Source organism: Juglans microcarpa x Juglans regia, chromosome 2D (assembly GCF_004785595.1).
Source record: "Juglans microcarpa x Juglans regia isolate MS1-56 chromosome 2D, Jm3101_v1.0, whole genome shotgun sequence".
Lineage (NCBI taxonomy): Eukaryota > Viridiplantae > Streptophyta > Magnoliopsida > Fagales > Juglandaceae > Juglans > Juglans microcarpa x Juglans regia.
In genome coordinates this window covers 22,595,687-22,611,544 of record NC_054596.1, presented here as the reverse complement: position 1 = coordinate 22,611,544, position 15,858 = coordinate 22,595,687, and the positions used below count along the sequence as shown (strand labels likewise).

At 35.0% G+C, this 15,858-nt stretch overlaps 2 protein-coding genes across 4 annotated transcripts; both read right to left on the bottom strand.

The window, feature by feature from the left end:
• Positions 1-8,185: 8,185 nt before the first annotated feature.
• On the bottom strand, positions 8,186-10,210 carry LOC121250060 (uncharacterized protein At4g28440). The gene is made up of 2 exons (XM_041148983.1): positions 9,798-10,210; positions 8,186-8,536 (listed from the first exon to the last, which is right to left on the bottom strand). Exons 1-2 carry the CDS (start codon positions 10,060-10,062, stop codon positions 8,346-8,348), a joined length of 456 nt encoding a protein of 151 aa, XP_041004917.1. The 5' UTR covers positions 10,063-10,210; the 3' UTR covers positions 8,186-8,345.
• A 1,169-nt stretch (positions 10,211-11,379) lies between these two features.
• Positions 11,380-14,607, bottom strand: LOC121250057 (30S ribosomal protein S9, chloroplastic). 3 transcript variants are annotated; one of them, XM_041148981.1, is made up of 3 exons: positions 14,158-14,597; positions 12,616-12,904; positions 11,380-11,609 (listed from the first exon to the last, which is right to left on the bottom strand). In XM_041148981.1, the coding sequence occupies exons 1-2, from the start codon at positions 14,488-14,490 to the stop codon at positions 12,617-12,619; spliced, it is 621 nt and encodes a 206-aa protein (XP_041004915.1). In that variant the 5' UTR covers positions 14,491-14,597; the 3' UTR covers positions 11,380-11,609; position 12,616. The 3 variants fall into 3 exon arrangements, with proteins under 3 accessions (XP_041004915.1, XP_041004916.1, XP_041004914.1); XM_041148982.1 differs by lacking the exon at positions 11,380-11,609 and adding an exon at positions 12,268-12,409; XM_041148980.1 differs by lacking the exon at positions 11,380-11,609 and having other exon boundaries at positions 12,503-12,904; positions 14,158-14,607.
• Between the last annotated feature and the right edge of the window lie 1,251 nt (positions 14,608-15,858).

The following is a 15,858-nucleotide window of genomic DNA, read 5'->3' as shown; positions in this document are numbered from 1 at the left end:
TTTTTTTTTTTTTTTTTTTTTTATGTAATTTATTTTCACAAATAAAATAAGATGAATTGAGATAAAAATTAAAATTTAAATAAAATATTATTAAAATATTTTTTTAATAATATTTTTATTTTAAAATTTGAAAAGATTGAATTGTTTATTTTATTTTGTGTAAAAATTTAAAAAAAATTATAATGATTAAATAAGATGAGATGAAAATTTTTGTGAAAATAAATAAAATTTTGTAAAAATAAATAAGACCTAAATTGCTAATCACTTAAATAGACATTTAAATAAATATATATATATATATTAATCAATATAATTAGAGGTGATAAAATTAAGATATTATTTTATTTTTACATATATTCAGCATTGTTTTTCTCATTTAAAGGAATAAGAGATTATAATCTAAAAGCCAAAATGTATTGTCGAACAATTTATTTGGTCATCAATGAGAGAATTTGAAAAGCTGGCCTATGATTACATTATTATCTTAAATTTATGAAAAACAATTACATAGGTACCCAAAATTTTAAGTTTATTTCAAACAAACAAAAAATTCTATACCACAAAAAAAAAAAATTATAAAACATTTTTCATTTGATTCCAATACACACCTCATGAGTGAAAAGAAAAAATTTTTAACAAAAACACTATTATGAAGGCATGACAAATAAAAATTTTATTGGAAAGAAAAATAGAACAAACATAAATGGTAAGTTGAAACAATTTAAAAATTTTGAACATTTGTGCTCGAATTCAACCACTAAAATAAGTATCAATATTTATAGAGTATGATTTGAAACTTATATAGACAAAATAAATATAAACATTTACACTTGAGTTTAATCTAATAAGAATGTATAAACATATATAAAATCTGATTCGAAACTTATACAAAAAAATGTTTACCCTTTCTTTTAAATCATATTTTATGCTCAGGGCACTTAAATCTTTATGTGGTTTTGTTTCTTTCAAACTTGACACAATTCTTATATTTTCATCACTATCATTTCCTTCATTTTCCAAAATATATAAATGATTTTTCATACAAATTAGCAAAATAAATTTGTATATAGCTAACAACCATGTTACCAACTTGTTCATATCTCATTACTTTAATGAAATAATAATGCCTCTGAAGTAAACTATTATGTACAAAACTAAGAAATTCCTATAGTTTGATATGTAGTAATTAATTTAATCTTCTTAAACATTGTACTTTTCTGAACCTTATCATTATTCTCAATAATAATTGATGTTAGATTTAGAATAGATAAACCAAGGTCTAAAACCCTTAGTGTAAATTTGGCATTCTCATGTTTCTTTAAACTAGAATCAATTCTGTACAAGAAAACTTGTAAAGATATTCGTATACTTACTACAAAAAAAAAAAAAAAAAACGTTTTAATCAAATTAATACTTTGAGTTCAACACTCATAAACAATAATAGAATTTAAACCATTATAGATAAACTAATAGTGTCATCGAGATCCCTCTTGGGAGTGAACCTTAACACATAAAATATTCCCTCCAATTTTAAGTTCTTTGAATGAACTGGTTGTATCATTAGAATTTTTCCTTTAGAGTAAATTCTGATATATAAAGTGTTCCCTCCAACCTCAAGTTATGTGGATGAATTAGCAATATCACCAGAATTCTCCTTTGGGAGTAAACTTTGGCATACAAATTATTCACCCCAATTTTGCTTTAATGGATAAACTAGTAGTGTTATCAAAATCCTCATTTTGAAGTAGATATTGACATACAAATTGTTCACTCCATCATACTCTTCTTTTACTATGGAATTTAATAGTTTTTTCATAAAAATTAATAAAAATCTTATACTTTTGGGCAACAAATATTTTCCTTAATTTTGGTGCAAATCATTTGCCCGATATGAGATAAACAATTATATATGTATGGTCAACCATACAATAAAAATCATAAAACCAATAATTGAGAATTTTATAAATAATTATAACTAATAGTCATAATTCAAGTCTAAATAATTCATACATTTATATGGATAATCATACAATAAAATTCAAAGAAAATAATAATTAAGAATTTTATAACATATAGCCATAATTCAAAGTGCAAATAATTCATATAGTTAGATGGCCTACCTAAGGGTGTAAATTTAAACCAGAAAACCGGTCCGGACTGGTTGGTTCGATTTTGAACTGGTCCGGTCCGGGACCCGTTCCTATATTAGGAAAACCGGCCGGATCCAGTCCAGTTTCGGTTCCGTAGTTTTTGGGACTGGACCGGACCGGACCAAACCGGACCGGATGGAAAAAAATATATATATAAATTAATTTGATATATTATACAAAATATTTATATATATATAAGTTTTATATATAATATATAATTATATATTAAATTTTTATATATAATATATATAATTATATATCATATATGAAATAGTTTCACATTATAATTTATAAATTATAACATAAAATATTAATCTTAAATATGAATATTTGTAATTTGTTTGATCGTATGTTATTAATATAATTATATATAAGATAATGTTATTATAATTTATAAAATAAAAGTTTAATCTTAAAGATAAAAATTTAATTGATCATATGCTTTAAATATAATATATATATTAAATTATTACTAACATTTTATCATAAGAAATAACATTTTATTATATGTTTTTTACATTTTAAAAAAACTGAAAAATCGGACCAGACCGGACCTGAAACCGGTAAAACCGGAGATACCGGTTTAGGTGGGTAACCGAGACGTAATCGGTTTTGAAAAATGTAAAACTAGTACATACCGGTTCGGTCCTAGATTTTGTAAAACCGGCCCGAACCGGACCGGTTACACCCTTAGGCCTACCATAGAATAAAATTCATAAGAAATAATAATTAAGAATTTTATAACTAATAGCTATAATTCAACTTTAAATAATTCATACATTTATTAAATAATAAAGTACATGCTTTGAAAGAGAAGAGAAAGAAAGAATTATTTTTCAAATTTTTTTTGAATAAATAATATTAAAATAATAATACAATATAATATAATAATCTAACCGGTCCGGGTCTGGATGAGACCGGTCTAAAAACCCGGGTCAAAACCCGGTTCAGTGTAATGGATAGACGTGGGTTAGGCCTACTGTACAGGCCACGACTTTGCAACCATTTCCTTCCTTTTTTTTGGTTATTCTCGGGTTAGGCCACAACAGTGACCCATTGTGCTAGCCCGTTGTCCCTTGTTTTAATTTCCTTGGATTGGGCCAAAGCCCATGGCCCAATATGGGCCCTAGGTCTAAACGGGTTTTAAGAAATCCTACCCTACTTCTTCTTTCTTCTTCATCCTTAAGCAACACCACCCCATGTTTCGTTTCTAATTTTCCTTCGGTCTGGCACAACCATGGGCATCGCCGGCGAGAAGAAGCCGGCATGCCTTTCCCGACCTCCACCCACCACTGATGTCCACCTCTTTTCTTACTTCTCTCATTTTTTTTCTTTTTCTGAAACCCATCTCACAAATATGGCCACCACCCAAAAGGCGTTTTACATGGAGGTGATGACAGCTTTCCATATCGGGGTACCAGCAACATTACTTCGACCACCTTACGCCATCCCTTCCAAACCCCACTTACTGCCACCTTCTCACTACTCTCTGTGAAGACCATACGAAAAATGGGTAAAACTTTCCATTGATTTCCACTCTTTTTTCAGCACAAATACAGTACAAACAAAGCGGAAAAAATAAAACCCAAGCATAGACAAAAGTAATTCCACGTATATGCATGAACATCAAGATCAGAATTTTTCATATGAAGAACCAAAGCAGTAATTTATCTTTAGCGAGAATAAAATTTCCAAATAGTGAGTTTTTGTTTCAGACTAAAAGAAAAATACTGATTTTCAACTTTTTAGTCAAATCACAAGAAAATAAAAATTGAGAGAAACACACGAGGCATGTATAAATTCAAATAGACATTTACTTATTATATATTTTATCGAGATCATAAAATATCTGTAACTTGTAGCTCTGATAACACATGTTAAATATTTTAACAAGATCTTCGATTTCTATGATTCACAATAATAAATAATAATAGTTAGAAAACGTACATCCCTCCATCATCAGTTTGATAAAGAATTTGACCTAACTATGAGAGAATAACAACTTTACCTCTGAATATCTTCCCATAGTTAGAGGCACAATGATGTTGTAGGTGAGAACATTTAACCCCTCAGTACTACTTATAGACTTATGGCCATAAGAAATCTAGAAACTTTGTGTCCTACTGTGATTAGATATGAAGTTAATCTTACCTCATTAGAGTTAATTTTTTCTCATTGTGACTAATTAATTAAGTGATAAGTATTAAACTATTCTAAACTCATGAGGATATGAGTATGTGAGACATAAAGTTTAAATAAAACTCTTATTTTAATACATTTCGTTTTCCAAGCGAAAGGTCGGGAGCTCCTCACATCACTCTAGCCAAGAGAGATTTTTCGGATTTCATTTCAGAACAGGAGCTCATGGACATTCCACTATCAGGAGGCACGTTTACTTGGTCCAACAATCGTGATTGTCTATCTTGGTCGAGGATCGATAGATTTTTGCTAACCCCCGATTATGAGTCACACTTTCCGAATGTAGCTCAAAGAAGATTATCCCATTTATGCTCTGATCACTTCCCCATCATTTTAGATTGTGGAGGCATCCAAAGGGGTAGAAGGTATTTTAAATTTGAGCATATGTGGCTTAAAGCTAACGGTTTTGTAGACAGGGTCAGACAATGGTGGACTTCTTATAATTTCCAAGGCTCTCTGAGCTTCATTACGACAAAAAAGTTGAAAGCGCTGAAACATGACCTAAAGCAGTAGAATGAACAAGTTTTTGGCAATGTGTTTCAGCAGGAGCGCTCTCTTATGGAGGAACTTCAGGGTCTGGAAGGCGAGGAGGAGGCCATAACCCTTTTTGAACTTGATAAAATTTGCAAGAGCTAGGTAGTTGCTGATCTTGAAAGGATTACTTTGATGGAGGAGATTTCTTGGAGACAGAAATCAAGGGTACTCTGGCTTAAGGAGGGGGACAAATGCACGAAATTCTTCCATAGGATGGCTAACTCTCACAGGAGGAACAATGTTATTGATACACTGATGGTAGATGAGACAGCTTCTTCATATCAGATGGTTATCAAAAACTACATTGAACAATACTATCAACAACTCTTATCCGAATAACATAATTGGAGACTGAGAGTGGATGGTTTGTCTTTTCCACATTAGACCAACAGAGTGGAGGGTGGTTAGAAAGGCCATTTACAGAAGAGGAAGTGGGCAATGTTATCAAAGGTATGGCAAGTGATAAGGCTCCCGGTCCGGATGAGTTTACTTTGGGTTTCTTTTAAGTTTGTTGGGAGGTGGTCAAGGAAGATATTATGCAAGTTTTTCATAAATTTCATTCTAATGCTAGATTTGAAAAGAGTCTCAATGCCACCTTTTTAGCCCTCATTCCTAAAAGGTGGGGTCTAGGGATGTGAGAGACTACGACCCATTAGTCTTGTGAATGTGATTTACAAGATTATATCCAAAGTGTTAGGAAATAGACTAAGCTCGGTGGCGAAAAAACTAATTTTGAAGTCGCAAAATGCGTTTGTCAAAGGTAGACAAATCCTTGACTCGGTACTTATCGCAAATGAAGTCTTGGATGGTCGATTGAAGTCTAGAGAATCGAGCTACTTTGCAAGTTGGACATGGAGAAAGCATATGATCATGTCAACTGGAAGTTCCTTCTTTACTTGGAAGATGTGGTTTTGGGGGAAAATGACAGAAATGGGTAGAATTTGTTATCTCTTTAGCTCGTTTCTCTATCTTGGTAAATGGCTCTCCGATGGGTTTCTTAAACTCCTCTCGTGGCTTGAGATAGGGAGATCTGCTTTCTCCTCTACTTTTCTTGTTTGTTATGGAAGCCCATAGCAAGATGATTGAGGGCCTGGTGGATAGTGGGTTACTCCATGGTTTTTCGGTAAGGAATGACGATCTCAACATTTCTCACTTATTATTTGTTGATGACACGCTTATCCTTTGTGGTGCACACCTTGGTCAAGTCCAAGACTTAAGGGTGCTACTCCTTTGTTTTGCTGTTGTGTCAGGTTTGAGCATTAACCTCACAAAGTCAGAAATAGTGCTAGTGGGAGCTGCCCTTTATGTGGAGATTTTAGCTACTACCTTGGGATGCAAGATATCTTCGCTTCATATGAAGTATCTTGGCTTGCCATTGGGTGCCTCTTTTAAATCTGAAAGGATTTGAAATGATGTAATCAAAAGGGCAAATTGGTTGCTTGGAAGAGGCTATACTTGTTGAAAGGTGATAGGTTGACTTTGATTAAAAGCACTCTTTCTAACTTACCCACATATTTTTTGTCTTTATTCCCGCTTTCCATAAAGGTGGCTAATCGCATTGAAAAGTTACAAAGAGATTTCTTATGGAGTGGATTAGGGGAAGAGTTCAAATTCCACCTGGTTAATTGGTCAACAGTTTGTACCCAAATTTATAGGGGAGGGTTCGGGATTCGCCACTTGATGAAATTCAATCAAACTCTTTTGGGTAAGTGGTTGTGGAGGTACCAAAATGAAAGGGAGGCCTTATGGTAGTCTATTATAGATTTTCAGTTTGGGGAAGCTTGGGGAGGATGGTGCTCGAATGAGGTACGAGGCACTTATGGTGTGGGTTTGTGGAAAAACATAAGGAGCCTTTTGGGGACCTTCTGAGGACATGAAATTTTGTTGTAGGCGATGGTTCACATGCCCCTTTTTGGTTTGATATATGGTGTGGTAACCATTGTCTACGAGATGTCTTTCCTGCCATCTTTGCGCTTGCTAGGTTAAAGGAGGCATCGATTGCCGACCTTCTGGTCTTTTCAAATGGCACTCCTCAATGGAATATTGACTTCATTTGGGCAACCCATGATTGAGAGTTGGAGTCTATTACGGAGTTCTTTGCGGTATTATATTCCGCAAGTATTCCAGGGGGCTCCGGAGACAAAATGCATTAGAATTATTCTAAAAAGATATCTTCTTTGTCAGTTATTTTTATCAAAAGCTTACGAACTCTATAATGCCTATGTTCCCGTGGAAGAGCATATGGAAGACAAAAGCTCATTCAAAAGCAGTTTTCTTTGTCTAGACAACATCTTTGGACAAGATTCTCACCACAGATAATTTGAAGAAACGACGGCTTATTGTCCTAGATTGGTGTTGTATGTGTAAGAAGTATGGGGAGTCAGTTGATTATCTGCTTTTACACCGCGAGGTGCCCAAGGTTATATGGAATGATTTTTTCTCAAGAGTCGGATTGTCTTGGGTTATGCCTTGTAGATTGGTGAATTTCCTCACAAGCTGGAGAGGACTACATAGAGATTCTCAGGTAGCAGCAATTTGGAGATTGGTACCAATATGCATGTGTTAGTATATTTGGAGGGAGAGAAATGCTAGATGTTTTGATGATCAAGAGAGAACAATGGATGAACTTAAAGTTTTCTTTTGTAAGTCATTGTAGGCGGGGGCTATAGTTTGTAACGAACTTAGTGTCCATGATCTTCTTTCTATTGTAACCTCTAGTTAGGTTTTTTTTTATGTATATTTTCTGTATACCTGAGCTTTGCCTATTTCTATGAATACTATATATTTGATTACGTTAAAAAAAAAAAAAAAAAAAAAAAAAAACCTCTTACATGATTTCCTCAATGTCTTTTTTTTGATAAGTTTTCCTCAATGTCATCAGCAAAATTGTAATATCAAGTTTGACATTCGACTCGGCTTCGGCTTATCCATTACCAATCCACGGAGAGTAAATTTATACAATCTATTCCTTCTTTTCAAATGGAGAAAGTAGATCAAACCGTATCAGTACTTCTTCAACAGTAGAACTACGAGTCCCCCCCATCCACACAAAAAGAGACAATCACTTTTTGTACGAGGAGCTGCAACTTGGCATCTCAGCTTTAAAAAAAATGCTAATTCATTATATGGAAATCGTGATTTCGAAGCAAAAACTTTGCAAGAAGCAAATAAACAAAAATGGAGTGCATCGTTGATAATGTGATTGTTTTTAGCCTGAATAGAAAATAGAAGATTTACTTTTCCAAGTACAAATGTGGAGAGCATAAGCTGCACCATTGATCAAACATTCCAAATGCAATCAATTTCCCAATTTCACAATTACTTGAATTAAACACAGATATATTTGGGGCAAAAACAACTTCAGCAAGATTTACAACATATATAGAAATCCAGACGACAATTCATTGCCAGCACACAAACTCAAACCCCAAATTCCAAAACATCGCCTTGCATTCGACACAATCATTCTTCAACGACATTAACTAGCTCATACTCCACAAGAGAGAGATTGTTATCCTCTTTAACTTCAAAATTTGCAGGTTCAGTGACCTCAACACGTCCCCATTTATCAACTGCTAGCCTCATAGACCCTTTAAACATGTCAATCTTTGCATTCCGCAGGATCACAGTGGCACCTGGCTTCATCATATCAACTGCACATAAATAAAGCCATGAATTACAGAACACAATATAGGAACAAAAAACTTCAAAAACATTTCATCAACAGACATGCAGCAAATGATATTGTATCGTGCTACTACAACAGGGCAATCCAAACCAATTTATATGTTTGACGCATAAATACATTCCGGAATACAAATAATGGGTGCAGGAAATATATTTGGCACAATTAGCCGCTAAAAGTATAAGCAAATGGACAAGTTTGATACCAACAAATGAGTAAATGAAATGACAAAACAATTGAAAATCTGAACCACAATATCTAACCCATGAAGTTGTGCCAACCACATTTAATTAATCAATTGATCATTTTCAGGCCAAACAAATAGAGGAACTGAAAACTCAAATCTATAAATCAAGCAACCAAGGAAACAGAACAAGATTCTCAACCCTCATTGCACCAAAGAAAGCAGGGTCATATACATTATACATACAGCTATACAATGTACATGCGATATACATGTACATACATCAAATACACATAAATGCTTGCATACTTCGCTGCAACTAATTCCTTATTAGCATTGATATTGGATTCAAAGCAAATGATAAACCTAACACTTAGTAAGAAATTACTTCCCCTTTTTCAAAGTTTCAGAACCAAATAAACTGCAAAAGAAAAGAGGAATATGCTCTCATACATTGATACAAACCCACACAACGGGTATTAACGCACAAACATGTTGTTTGTGCGTTAATATCCTGAAAGCACCCAGCATTGCACCAAACAATGAAAAACCCACTACCCAGAGCATCACTTTCTTCCCTTTTCCCAAGATACATCATAGCACCAAGACATCGAGGCCACCAGACAAAAAAACACCACTAAAAACAACCAAGGAGCACATTACATACGTAACAAGACCCCAATAATTATTCCCAAGAACTTCAAGAGTTGCATAGAGTTTCCCTACAACCTAAAACCCAATACCCAAACGAGCAAGATCTTCCACATTCACACAAGAAACCAAAGAGAACACCTTGCACCCGATAATACTAAGTTAATAGATTCGTTATTTCAATAAAATTTACTTTTACCTATAAAAAAAAATACTAAGATAATAGCTGTTATTCTGCTCTCCACCCAAACCCGAATCAGGCTCCCAGTAAAAAGGAAAATAAAAATACCAACATTCTAAGAATCACTTATTCCATGTACCCACATATTTTGCGAGCATAAAAGCAAAGAAATTTATTTTCAAAACAATATTTATACATACACGTTTAATATACCTTGATCATTGCGAGCAGTGAAGACGACGGCCCCCGTCTCGTCGCCGACGAGGCACTCGGCGATACGTGCGGGGTGTAGGGGCCGAGATAAAATCATAGACGATCGGGCAGGCTTGCTGTTGGTGACCTTGACGGGCTTGGAGCTGACAACCTTGACAGCGAGGGTGTGGCCTTGCGTGCCGGGCGTCAGTTGGTCCACCTTGATGAACACAGGCTTCCTCTTCGCAACCGCTTTAACCCCTGTTGCCGTTGTTGCTGTGGCCATTTTTAAGGTTCCCGAAAGCTGAAACCCTAGAAAGCTCGGAATGAGAAGCCGAAAGGACTGAAAACTGAAAAGGCATTGAAGTTAAACCCTAGCCCTAGTAGTGGTGTGGTGGAAATCTAATCTCGGTTTGAGGGGATTGGGATTTGCGGATTTGGGCTTTTGATTATTCGTCTTTCTTTGGGTTTATAGTTTCCATTGCTTTAGAGAAAGGCCTGTTCGAAATGGCCCTACTACTTTTTCTCTCATCCCTTTGCCATTTTTTTTCAAAAATAATATATTAACAATTATAAAATAGTCGTGTATTTTTTTTTTAAAAGTCAGTAAATATATTATTTATATAAAAAATTAATTTTTTAATAATAGACTCTGTTTTTTTTTTTCAAAATAAGTGCACTACTTATAACTGTATTACCCTTTTTTTACAACCACATGAGAAAAAATGTTAATATATTATTTATTTCTGTCATATAACGTGAAAGGAAAATATATAAAAAAATAAATCTTATCAATTTTAAGGAGCATTTAATATACACAAAAAACTCACTGGAATATTTAATTTAACCTCACTTTAAATTATAGTCCTGGAAAGAATATTATAACCTCGTGATATTTTTATAAGTAATTAATTACATGATAAACGAAATACGTAATTCGATGTCCATTGTCCGAGACACCATTACGAACACTAACTAATTCTTTCAAATTGGTTGTATTGAGTGTAAAATAGATGCAAAGAGATGCTTGCAAAAAAAATGACATTGGGTGGCCAGCAACCCATCTCCTACAATGCCCACAAAGGGATTAAGACTTTGGAATGGAGCCTTCCGAGAACTGTATATCCACTTCCATGGGCATGGAGGTTGGTCACCCACATGATTGTTGGGATTGACCCAGCCCACTCTATTTCATGGGTTGTCCAACTATCCTGTGGAAGTACGAGTGGACAACAGCCACTTCGGCTCAAATGGTAAAGGCATTGATTAGGAATATTCTCCCCATATTTAAAGTTTAAATTTTCATGTGTAAATAATTTTTAAGGGTCGTTGGAAGATGTTTTCCTTGAATTACATTAGATATACTTGCGAGAATTTCCTGTCAAAAGCCTGTACATCCCTGAGATTAGTCGAGATGTTGTTTTTGGACATCTGATACAAATAAAAAAAAAAATATTTTGAGATTTTTATTTAAAAAAAATAGCATATTTTAAAAACTTAATATTTTAAAATTTGTTACTCCAACGTCTCAAGAATTATTAGAGGAATGAGTAGTTTCTATGGAATGGCTGATTTTTCCTCCTAAAACCGTGATCAAACTAAAGAACATTTAAATACGTTATTTACATTCGTAACGGATACTGCATAATATTTTTACATTCATAAAATGAGATGAAATACGAGGAGAAAGTTGAGAGAAAAGAGAAGACGAGATTTGCAGAAATAAAGTGGTTCATTACGTAAAGAAAAGAAGGAAGAACACGAGTTGGAGGAAGTCATTGAACAATGAACATTCCCAAATCCGGTGAAGTGTGGAAGATTGGTCACGCCCACCTAACCACATTAAAGTAGTCAAGACATGAACATGATGATGCCTAACTTGCAAAAAGAATGGCAATCCGACTAGGTTGGAAAGTAATATGTAGAGCAACTTTGGTTAACAAAATAAAGATCAATATGTTGAGGAATTCCAATATGGCATGGAGCATGATGCAGTAACATAGGTCGAGCATCTGGGCAACTTCCACGAAAAACACCACCCCGTGATTTCTGGACCTAGGCATAAACTCCATACTAAAAGATGGAAAGAAAGATTCCAAGTAACAATTGTAGCAAAATTATATATTTGTGACCACCCGGAGTCAAAAGACTTGAAACAACGCCAACAATACCGTGACAAGATATTAAAAGAATCCTAGAAAATAGGGTGTGATTTACTAGAAAGGAAATCACATAAAAAAATTAAATTAAATAGAGACCTTGGAAAAGGTAAAAAAAAAAAAAATTTTTTTCACTGAAGAAATAATATATTAATAAAAAAAGAAAAATTACACAAACAAGATAAAATCTTGCAAGTGTTTCACTGTTTCACAGCTCGGCTTGAAACCTTTAATAGTGGGCCAAGGCACCAAAGGCCGAAAGCTACAGAAAGATGATCCCACTTTCATAACTCCCATTCAATAAGAGTCTTAAAGCCGAAGTAACACCTTCAAAATTCAATATAATCAAGCAATAATTTTGTACAAAAACTAGTTGTCAAGGGCCTAATTGAGCACCAATTAAATCCCAATCTTCTACAACGTTTTTTTTAATGTTTATATCTCGAATCCAAAGTGCATCTCTGAGCATCTTATCTGAAAATCCGCAGTTCAATGATATCTCAGCCTAAAGCAAAGAACTTTCCCAAAAAGTGAAAACAAAAATAGAAAAAGACTCTAATAAAGATATCAACAAACAAAGCCAAGGTATTTTGATAACGTGAATTGTAACATCCAAGAAGCTTAACAAACAAATGCTAAAACAAAAAGTTAACCAAATGTATGCATCCAATATTTCCAACCTCAACGTTTGGAGAACTGGGGGGCTTTGCGAGCTTTCTTGAGACCAACTTTCTTCCTCTCAACAATTCTGGAGTCCCTGGTCAGAAGCCCTTCCTTTCTCAGAGGTCTTCTGTGGTCCTCACTCACCCTTAGCAGTGCACGAGCAATGCCCAAGGAGATTGCCTGAGCTTGACCAGAGAGGCCTCCCCCATGAGCTTTGACAAAAACATCGTAATTACTTTCATATCCCAAAGTTACCAATGGGACTTTGACATACTGAAGCCACAATGGATTGCCTTGAAGATATTCCTGCACAGCAATGGAAAGAGCAGAGAGCTGATGAAACTTCATGGAGAAGAGAATAGCTATTGCAACGCACAGATGAATCCATCAAATCGACTGCACAGAATGTCACACTCTGATTATTTTCTTGATTAGTAAGTGATTGAAAAAATAATGAGTAGAACCACAGAAGCAACTCATTCTCTTTCCTATCATGAGTTGAACCACAGAAGCAAAATCTCATGCATATGATTGGGATGGCATATAAGAGAAGAATGCACCTCAATGGATTAAAGCGCAAATATGCCAGAAACAGAATCACACCATGTTTGGGGAACAACAGATTCAACAGTAAGTATGAGAAGTCACGGAAAAAGTTTCTTCAATATAATGGGATAGGAACATTTTCAGATCCCACTAACTGCCATCAATTCAAAATCATGGTTATATCATCAACTGAAGAAAATATCGTCAAAATGGTTCAGGTAAACAGAAGTACGTGATTTCAACAAAGACCTTGATGGATGTAAGCGAAAAACCCAGTTAAAGCAAATTGGAAAGTGGTAATGAACTGACGGTTGGAAATATGATTTATGACAACAAAAAAATAACTCCCTCAACACTGGCTAATGATTCACATATAATATAACAATTGAATAAGAAAAAGGAGATCTGTCCGCTGCTGTTCTTCTCTCTTCTGCTTCCACTAAGTCATTTTCTTTAAACTTGAGGTTATACATGATTCATTTGATAGCAGAATCTATCCAAGGGAAGATTATCTTCTTCTTCTTCTTCTTCTTCTTCTTCTTCTTCTTTTTATTTATCAGGCCCTACCCATATTATTCAACAGACTAACACACAAGATTACAACACCATACCATCAAAAAGAGACAAAGGAATACATACGCATAAACAACTAAAAACACAGAACTTTCACAATGAAGCCACTTTATTGTGGGCTTACATCAATTAAATGGAGATTTCAAAAAAAAAAAAAAAAAACCTTTCAGCAACAAAGCTTTAGAATGGGAAAACTTTTCTAGCAACTGTAATGAGCAACTCGAATCACTAGATCATAAATTTATGTAAAAAATACTCAAAATTCTACAATAAACGATACTAACAAATTAGACTTAAACCTAATTTCAATATAATCAATCGAGATATTATGAAAGTGAGCAATAACGCCTATATGTAAACATAATTACACACACACACACAAACAGAGCGAGAGAGAGAGAGAGAGAGAGAGAGAGAGAGAGAGAGAGAGAGTTGGGGACCTTGGCGTCACGGTAATTGATGATAACTTTGCCGGTACCTTCTTGGAGGACGACGCGAGCAATGGCACATTTTCGGCGGCCGGTGCCTATAATTGTTTGGGCGGCGAAGCCACCGGGAAGCCTGGATTTGACGTACTTCTTTAGGTCCGTCGTCTCAAGCTCTGCCAGGGGGGCGGCGGAGGCGAGGAAGACGAGAGAAGGGGGAGCGGACAGGTGCGAGAGGGAGAGGGACCTGGGCCGGTGGAAAGAGAGGCTGTTTGGTTTGTGGGAAATATGGGAAGAAAAGGAGAGGGAAGAGAAGGAGAAGGTGAGGGAGGATAAGGAAGTCGACATTGTTGTTGCGTCTCTCTCTCTCTCTCACACACAGATTTTGGTGAGAAAGTCGGAGCTGTGGGTGAGTATGTCGTGTGGGTTGAAAGCCTGAAGGGATGGATTGAGCAGGTGTGGGGGATAACGTATTTGAATTGACGATAATACCATTTTTTGGCAATATCAATCAACCAACGATACGACATCCATTATATATGACGTTTTTTTTAAGGAAAATGATTTACACAATATTTTTTACAACACTTTACATAACTATATTTTAAATAAAAAATATTATTATAAAATATCTTATAAAAGTAATATTATTTTACAAAACTATCATTATTTTATAACATTGTTGTGTAATATATTGTACAATATATTGTATAATGTGTTGTGTGTATATCATTACTCTTCTTTTAAACATTTGAATTCTTAATGAAATAAAATAACACTTTCCACATTCAAACTTACAGATAATTGAGAATTTCGTATATAAATGATCAAGTTTGATACATACATATTTTTTTTTTTATACAATGGGGAGTGAGGTTCCGAACCCATATTCCATTTAGAGAATAGGGTCATGTGCCATTAGACTATCATGCTCTTAGACAATTTGATGCACATTTTAACTACTTGAAATTATCGTATATATTTATCATCTTGACAGTATGATATATTGTAACACTCTAGAAAATATTACTGGAAAAGCTTCCCTGAGGGATGCTATTTCAGAGCACGTAGAGAGAAAACAGGTAAAAAGAAATACTAAGCTTTCATTTCAGATTTTGCATACCAGAATAGGCATATAACGGCGCCTTACATAGTAGGAACCCTACAGTAATAAAAAGGCCATGGGCCTGTACTAGAAGGAAATAAAACACAAATAACGTCTCCAGCAATTAACATTCTAGAGTAGTCCAGTTGACAACAATTAAAAGAAGAAAACAACTAAATAAATCCCTGCATGAATCGGCCCAAGTACACGTCCCTTAAGCCCACTCTGCTGAGTCCAACCCACACCTTACGTTTAGTCCTTCAAGCAACCTACCTTCACCTTAGTTCACTTCACTTCACTTCACTTTAGAACACATTGTACACCGACACTTCACTTAAGTTCCTTCACTTCAAATATCCCGTGAACCCTAGCCTCTTTCTATTCGGTCTCCTCTTCTAGATCTCGCCTAGCCGCCACCACTCGTTCCACCTAGTCAACCCAGCGCCGGCAACTGTGTTACACTCCTCCCTCCATCAGAACACCTTGCCCGCAAGGTGGGGAAAGAGTTCCTTGAGCCGTAAATAGCCTTCCCAAGTAGCATCTGCAGCTTCTTGCCCGTGCCAGTGAATGAGCAACTCAACCCTTGCCTTGACCATGCGACGGCTGAGGAC

What these genes read in the sequence shown, in the direction of transcription:
- LOC121250060 (XM_041148983.1), bottom strand. Translation starts at nt 10,062, where the DNA reads ATGGCCACAGCAACAACGGCAACAGGGGTTAAAGCGGTTGCGAAGAGG. An exon ending in CACTGCTCGCAATGATCAAG is followed by an intron (nt 8,537 to 9,797) that starts GTATATTAAACG and finishes ATTTATGTGCAG; the next exon opens with TTGATATGATGAAGCCAGGT.
- LOC121250057 (XM_041148980.1), bottom strand. Translation starts at nt 14,490, where the DNA reads ATGTCGACTTCCTTATCCTCCCTCACCTTCTCCTTCTCTTCCCTCTCC. An exon ending in TCAATTACCGTGACGCCAAG is followed by an intron (nt 12,905 to 14,157) that starts GTCCCCAACTCT and finishes ATTGCTGTGCAG; the next exon opens with GAATATCTTCAAGGCAATCC.